We start from the raw sequence: 8,383 nt of genomic DNA, 5'->3' as shown, positions 1-8,383 counted from the left end.
AGTGGTAGTAGGGGTTAGTAGAGGGGTGATAGTGGTAATAGAACCCTACCTTGCCCTCGTGGTTGGGGCAGTAGAGGGGTAGTAGAGGGGTGATAGTGGTAATAGAACCCTACCTTGCCCCCGTGGTTGGGGCAGTAGAGGGGTAGTAGAGGGGTGATAGTGGTAATAGAACCCTACCTTGCCCCCGTGGTTGGGGCAGCACAGGGGTTTCCCTGCAGCAGCAGCATTAACTGACTCCAGGACACTACAGGCTTCAAGCCTCGAACCCCCTGGATCCCTCTGGAGGACCTAACCACAACACAATCAGGACGAACATTTATTGTGACGGCATTTAAAACTTCTCGATATATTACAACAAAGGCTGTGTCTGAAATGACTTACAGTTAGTGAGTGCATAATTTTTTTTTTTTTCATACTGGACCCTCGTGGGAATCGAACCCACAACCCTGGGGTTGCAAACGCCATGCTCTACCAACTGAGCTACACAGGACTACTACTATGGTGAGATGCTGGAGTAAGCTTTGAATAGGTCAGTAACTTACAGAGTAATATGAGAAGAATGCAATAGCTGAATTTGTGTAAATACCGTAAAAATTCAGTTAAACGGCGAGTCTCAAATAGCCGCCTGTCCCTTTTTAATAGCCGGTATGCTTGGGCGGTACAACATACAGTTGATGTCGGAAGTTTACATACACCTTAGCCAAATACATTTAAACTAAATTCCTGACATTTAATCCTAGTAAAAATTCCCTGTCTTAGATCAGTTAGGATTCACCACTTTATTTTAAGAATGTGAAATGTCAGAATAGTTGTAGAGAGAATGATTTATTTAATCATATTCCCAGTGGGTCAGAAGTTTACATACACTCAATTAGTATTTGGTAGCATTGCCTTTAAATTGTTCAACTTGGGTCAAACGTTTCGGGTAGCCTTCCACAAGCTTCCCACAATAAGTTGGGTGAATTTTGGCCCATTCCTCCTGACAGAGCTGGTGTAACTGAAGTCAGGTTTGTAGGCCTCCTTGCTCGCACATGATTTTTCAGTTCTGCCCACACATTTTCTATAGAATTGAGGTCAGAGCTTTGTGATGGCCACTCCAATACCTTGACTTTGAAGTATACTTGGTGTCATTGTCCATTTGGAAGATCCATTTGCGACCAAGCTTTAACTTCCTGACTGATGTTGCTTCAAATATCCACATAATTTTCCTTCCTCATGATGCTATCTATTTTGTGAAGTGCACCAGTCCCTCCTGCAGCAAAGCACCCCCACAGCATGATGCTGCCACCCCCGTGCTTCACGGTTGGGATGGTGTTCTTCGGCTTGCAAGCCACCCCCTTTTCCTCCAAACATAACGATGGTCATTATGGCCAAACAGTTCTATTTTTGTTTAATCAGACCAGAGGACATTTCTCCAAAAAATACGATCTTTGTCCCCATGTGCAGTTGCAAACCATAGTCTGGCTATTTTATGGCGGTTTTGGAGCAGTGGCTTCTTCCTTGCTGAGCGGCCTTTCAAGTTATGTCGATATAGGACTTGTTTTACTGTGGATATACAGTGGGGGAAAAAAGTATTTAGTCAGCCACCAATTGTGCAAGTTCTCCCACTTAAAAAGATGAGAGAGGCCTGTAATTTTAATCATAGGTACACGTCAACTATGACAGACAAAATGTAGGATTTTTTATGATTTTATTTGCAAATTATGGTGGAAAATAAGTATTTGGTCAATAACAAAAGTTTCTCAATACTTTGTTATATACCCTTTGTTGGCAATGACACAGGTCAAACGTTTTCTGTAAGTCTTCACAAGGTTTTCACACACTGTTGCTGGTATTTTGGCCCATTCCTCCATGCAGATCTCCTCTAGAGCAGTGATGTTTTGGGGCTGCCGCTGGGCAACACAGACTTTCAACTCCCTCCAAAGATTTTCTATGGGGTTGAGATCTGGAGACTGGCTAGGCCACTCCAGGACCTTGAAATGCTTCTTACGAAGCCACTCCTTGTTGCCCGGGCGGTGTGTTTGGGATCATTGTCATGCTGAAAGACCCAGCCACGTTTCATCTTCAATGCCCTTGCTGATGGAAGGAGGTTTTCACTCAAAATCTCACGATACATGGCCCCATTCATTCTTTCCTTTACACGGATCAGTCGTCCTGGTCCCTTTGCAGAAAAACAGACCCAAAGCATTATGTTTCCACCCCCATGCTTCACAGTAGGTATGGTGATCTTTGGATGCAACTCAGCATTCTTTGTCCTCCAAACACGACGAGTTGAGTTTTTACCAAAAAGTTCTATTTTGGTTTCATCTGACCATATGACATTCTCCCAATCCTCTTCTGAATCATCCAAATGCACTCTAGCAAACTTCAGACGGGCCTGGACATGTACTGGCTTAAGCAGGGGGACACGTCTGGCACTGCAGGATTTGAGTCCCTGGCGGCGTAGTGTGTTACTGATGGTAGGCTTTGTTACTTTGGTCCCAGCTCTCTGCAGGTCATTCACTAGGTCCCCCCGTGTGGTTCTGGGATTTTTGCTCACCGTTCTTGTGATCATTTTGACCTCACGGGGTGAGATCTTGCGTGGAGCCCCAGATCGAGGGAGATTATTAGTGGTCTTGTATGTCTTCTATTTCCTAATAATTGCTCCCACAGTTGATTTCTTCAAACCAAGCTGCTTACCTATTGCAGATTCAGTCTTCCCAGCCTGGTGCAGGTCTACAATTTTGTTTCTGGTGTCCTTTGACAGCTCTTTGGTCTTGGTCATAGTGGAGTTTGGAGTGTGACTGTTTGAGGTTGTGGACAGGTGTCTTTTATACTGATAACAAGTTCAAACAGGTGCCATTAATACAGGTAACGAGTGGAGGACAGAGGAGCCTCTTAAAGAAGAAGTTACAGGTCTGTGAGAGCCAGAAATCTTGCTTGTTTGTAGGTGACCAAATACTTATTTTCCACCATAATTTGCAAATAAATTCATTAAAAATCCTACAATGTGATTTTCTGGATTTTCTTTCCTCAATTTGTCTGTCATAGTTGACGTGTACCTATGATGAAAATTACAGGCCTCTCTCATCTTTTTAAGTGGGAGAACTTGCACAATTGGTGGCTGACTAAATACTTTTTTTCCCCACTGTAGATACTTTTGTACCTGTTTCCTCCAGCATCTTCACAAGGTCCTTTACTGTTGTTCTGGGATTGATTTGCACTTTTCACACCAAAGTACGTTCATCTCTTGGAGACAGAATGTGTCTCCTTCCTGAGCGGTATGACGGCTGCGTGGTCCCATTGTGTTTGTACTTGCGTACTATTGTTTGTTGTACAGATGAACGTGGTACCTTTAGGCGTTTGGAAATTGCTCCCAAGGATGAACCAGACTTGTGGAGGTCTTGGCTGATTTCTTTTGATTTTCCCATGATGTCAAGCAAAGAGGCACTGAGTTTGAAGGAAGGCCTTGAAATACATCCACAGGTACAGCTCCAATTTACTCAAATGATGTCAATTAGCCCATCAGAAGCTTATAAAGCCATGACATAATTTTCTGGAATTGTCCAAGCTGTTTAAAGGCACAGTCAAGTTAGTGTATGTAAACTTCTTACCCACTGGAATTGTGATACAGTGAATTATAAGTGAAATAATCTGTCTGTAAACAATTGTTGGAAAAATTACTTGTGTCATGCACAAAGTATATGTCCTAACCGACTTGCCAAAACTATAGTTTGTTAACAAGACATTTGTGGAGTGGTTGAAAAACGAGTTTTAATGACTCCAACCTAAGTGTATGTAAACTTCCGACTTCAACTGTGTCTCTGGTCAAAGGTAGTAAACTATACAGCAGGATTCCCCAACTGGCGTTCTGCGGGTGGTTATATTTGGCCCCCAAAGTTTTCTGAGTAAAAATAGATAAATATATGCAGTACCAGTCAAAAGTTTGGACATACCTACTCATTCAAGGGTTTTTCTTTATTTTTTTACTATTTTCTACATTGTAGAATAATAGTGAAGACATCAAAACTATGAAATAACACATCTGGAATCATGTAGTAATCAAAAAAGTGTTAAACAAATCAAAATATATTTGAGATTCATCAAATAGCCACCCTTTGCCTTGATGACAGCACACGCTTGGCATTCTCTCAACCAGCTTCATGAGGTAGTCACCTGGAATGCATTTCAATTAACAGGTGTGCTTTCTTAAAAGCTAATTTGTGGAATTTCTTTCCTTCTTAATGCGTTTGAGCCAATCAGTTGTGTTGTGACAAGGTAGGGGGGTATACAGAAGATAGCCCTATTTGGTAAAAGACCAAGTCCATATTATGGCAAGAACAGCTCAAATAAGCAAAGAGAAACGACAGTCCATCATTACTTTAAGACATGAAGGTCAGTCAATACGGAACATTTCAAGAACTTTGAAAGTTTCTTCAAGTGCAGTCGCAAAACCCATCAAGCGCTATGATGAAACTGGCTCTCATGAGGACCGGCAAAGGAATGGAAGACCCAGAGTTACCTCTGCTGCAGAGGATAAGTTCATTAGAGTTACCAGCCTCAGAAATTGCAGCCCAAATATATGCTTCACAGAGTTCAAGTAACAGACACATCTCAACAGCAACTGTTCAGAGGAGACTGTGAATTAGGCCTTCATGGTCGAATTGCTGCAAAGAAATCACTACTAAAGGACACCAATAATAAGAAGAGACCTGCTTGGGCCAAGAAACACGAGCAATGGACATTAGACCGGTGGAAATTTGTCCTTTGGTCTAGAGTCAAAATTTGAGATTTTTGGTTCTTTGTGAGACATGGTGTGGGTGAACGGATGATTGCCACATGTGTATTTCCTACCATAAAGCATGGAGGAGGAGGCGTTATGGTGTGGGGGTTCTTCTGCTGGTGACACTGTCTGTGATTTATTTAGAATTCAAGGCACACTTAACCAGCATGGCTACCACTTCCGGCAGGGCAGGCGGAGGAGCAGATTCCGGGTCAAGAGCCAGACCCGATCACCCGGTACCAAGACCGGGGCCTCACTGCGGTGGCGGTCAGCGTTGGCCTTCTGGCGATGCATGGCGCGCTGGAGGTGGACGTGAGCAGCTTTCCACGTCTCCTCCGCGTGCCGAAACCAGTCATCCACCGCAGGAACTTCGGTCTGGCTCTGAACCGGCTGATAACATAAAACACATTGAAATGGCGATAGGTTAGTGGAGGAGTGGCAGAGAGAGTTCTGGGCATATTCTGCCCATGGCAGGACCGACCACTCCCCCGGCCGGTCCTGGCAGTAGGACCGAAGGAACCTCCCCACATCCTGATTTACCCGTTCCACCTCCCCATTAGACTCGGGGTGGAAACCAGAGGTCAGGCTGACCGAGACCCCCAGACGTTCCATGAACGCCTTCCAACCCCTGGATGTCAACTGGGGACCCCTGTCAGACACTATTTCCTCTGGCACCCCGTAGTGCCGGAAGACGTTAGTAAACAGGGCCTCCGCATTCTACATGGCCGTGGGGAGACCGGGCAGAGGAAGGAGGCGGCAGGCTTTTGAAAGCGGTCCACAACGACCAGCATGGTGGTGTTATCCTGAGAGAGGGGAAGATCAGTGAGAAAGTCAAAACACAGGTGGGACCATGGCCGTTGTGGAACTGGTAAGGGTTGTAAATTACACGCTGGGAGGTGCCTAGGTGCCTTACTTTGGGCGCACACCGAGCAGGAGGAGACATACACCCTCATGTCCTTAGCCAAGGTCGGCCACCAGTACTTTCCGGTCAGGCAGCGCACTGTGTGGACGATACCTGGGTGACCAGAGGAGGGGGACGTGTGTGCCCAGTAGATCAGATGGTCACGGACAAGAGATGGCACGTACTGCAGCCCAGCTGGGCACTGAGGTGGAGATGGCTCTGTGCGTATGGCCCGCTCTATGTCCGCGTCCATTGCCCACACTACCGTCGCCACAATGCAGGAGGCCGGGAGTATGGGGGTGTTGTCTATGGGCCTCTCCTCTGTGTCGTACAGCCGCGACAGTGCGTCTGCCTTCACGTTCTTCGTACCCGGGATGTAAGACAGTGTAAAATCAAACCGGGTGAAGAATAGGGCCCACCTGGCCTGGCGAGGGTTCAGCCTCCTCGCTGCCCGGATGTACTCCAGGTTACGGTGGTCTGTCCAATCGAGGAAAGGAAAGGGTGTTTTGCCCCCTTTAGCCAGTGCCTCCACACGGTCAGGGCTCGGACAACAGCCAACAACTCCCGATCACCAACGTCGTAGTTCTGCTCCGTCGGGCTGAGCTTCTTGGAGAAGAAGGCACAGGGGCGGAGCTTGGGTGGCGTGCCTGAGCGTTGAGATAGGACAGCGCCTATCCCTACCTCGGACGCATCCACCTCCACGGCAGTGATAGATCGGGATGGGCCAGTACTCGGGTTACTGAAGGCCCTGCCAGCCTCAGCAGACCAGCGGAGCCGGGACGACCCACCCTTCAACAGAGAAGTGATGGGAGCGTCGACCTTGCCAAAGCCCCGGATAAACCTCCGATAGTAGTTGGCAAAGCCAATAAAGCGCTGCACCTCCTTTACCGTGGTTGGAGTCGGCCAATTACGCACGGCTGAAATGCGATCTCCCTCCATCTCCACACCTGAGGTGGTAATGCGGTATCCGAGGAAGGAGATGGACTGTTGGAAAAACAGACACTTTTCTGCCTTGGCATAAAGGTCATGTTCCAACAGTCTGCCCAACACTTTGCGAACCAGGGACACATGCTCGGCGCGCGTAGCGGAATACACCAGAATGTCATCAATGTAGACCACTACACCGCGACCAAGCATGTCCCGAAACACCTCGTTCACATATGTCCCTTAGTCGGGATATATGGATCCCTCTGGGTGCTGGGGTGTTGATGGCTGGATCCGGTCGCTCAGCTGGTCCCGAAAGATCCATTGCTTCTCCCAAGCTGACTAGCATCGTAGAATGCTCCCCGGACCCGCTCCACGACTCCAGGCATGTGCTCCTCTCCTGCTGACTCCATTTCTGGGTGTGTGATTCTGTGATGAGTGATTTCGAAGGAGTCAGGCGCAGGAGGGTAAATCACAGAATAACAGGATTTATTTCCGAAACACCGAGTTACGCAGTAATGCGTCAAAACACTCCGGTGCGCAAAACAGGCGCACTGGAAACAACAAGGCACACGGGGAATTATCCCGGCGACACAAAATACAAGGAGCTCCACCGAGCTTCACTATCCTCCACAATAAACAAAGACAAGGGGGCAGAGGGAACACTCATACAGGTACTGATGAGGGGATATGAACCAGGTGTGTGTGATAAACAAAACAAGACAAATGGAACGATGAGATGAGGAGCGTCAGTGGCTAGAAGGCCGGTGACGACGAATGCCGAAGCCTGCCCGAACAAGGAGAGGAGGCAGCTTCGGAGGAAGTCTTGACATGAATGAATAGGTGTGTCCAAACTTTTGACTGGTAGTGTATACAGTGGGGAGAACAAGTATTTTGATACACTGTCGATTTTGCAGGTTTTCCTACTTACAAAGCATGTAGAGGTCTGTCATTTTTATCATAGGTACACTTCAACTGTGAGAGACGGAGTCTAAAACAAAAATCCAGAAAATCACATTGTATGATTTTTTAAGTAATTAATTTGCATTTTATTTGCTTTTTAATTTTTATTGTTGGAAATAAAAGATGGTAAAAACCCCAGGAAATCAGCTCCAAATGATTTTAATTTTGGAAATCTGTTCCCAACTATTCCCATGCATAATAGCGAGACAAGTGATCGTAAACATATGTATATCTGTATATCTGTATATAATATTATATCTGTTTTGGCTTCTTACGGTCATTTTGCAGTCTTTGAATTATTTATAATTATTTTCCGCCCCCCTCCGACCATCAGCGCGACCAGAAATCGGCCTGCGGCTGAATCTAGTTCATGATCCCTACTATATAAGGAACGTGGTGTATTTTAAGGGTCTCTGGTCAAAGGAAGAGTCATATATAGAGAGAGTTTTGCCAAAGCGGTTTCTGTCTGAATGTTCCAAGAGCGCCACTTGCCATTGCTTCCATGTTGCGCTGTTTATTTCTGATAGTTTTCCTATGAACATGTCCAGTGAAAGCAGATTTGTTGACGCCACAACGCAGTAAAGATATGGACACGCATTATCCCGAATGCTAATCAATAAAAGTGTCTGTAAAATTCACTGCTACGTTCTGCTTGTTCACAGCGGGTCATTTCATAGGGGCGCTCTCGTTTTGTTACCAACATCGAGAATAACAAGGCGCTCGTTCTAAAACCTGGCGCAGCTCTCTTAATACATGGCTCTGCTCAAAGGTAGTGCACTATGGTTGAACTAGCCTGGAATCCAGACCTGTTTTATACATATTTAACTTCTTGA

General features: G+C 46.2%; 1 protein-coding gene across 1 annotated transcript in view; it reads right to left on the bottom strand.

The window, feature by feature from the left end:
* Nucleotides 1-49: 49 nt before the first annotated feature.
* LOC123481089 (tripartite motif-containing protein 2-like) overlaps nt 50-8,383 on the bottom strand; it is a gene marked incomplete at its 3' end in the record, with an annotated part of 17,487 nt that continues 9,153 nt past the window's right edge. Inside the window, exon 3 of the mRNA XM_045218507.1 lies at nt 50-288. Coding sequence (XP_045074442.1) covers nt 50-288 — 239 coding nt within the window. The remainder of the gene's footprint in view (nt 289-8,383) is intronic.

Source organism: Coregonus clupeaformis, unplaced genomic scaffold (genome assembly GCF_020615455.1).
Source record: "Coregonus clupeaformis isolate EN_2021a unplaced genomic scaffold, ASM2061545v1 scaf1618, whole genome shotgun sequence".
NCBI lineage: Eukaryota > Metazoa > Chordata > Actinopteri > Salmoniformes > Salmonidae > Coregonus > Coregonus clupeaformis.
This window is presented reverse-complemented; position numbering and strand designations above follow the sequence as displayed.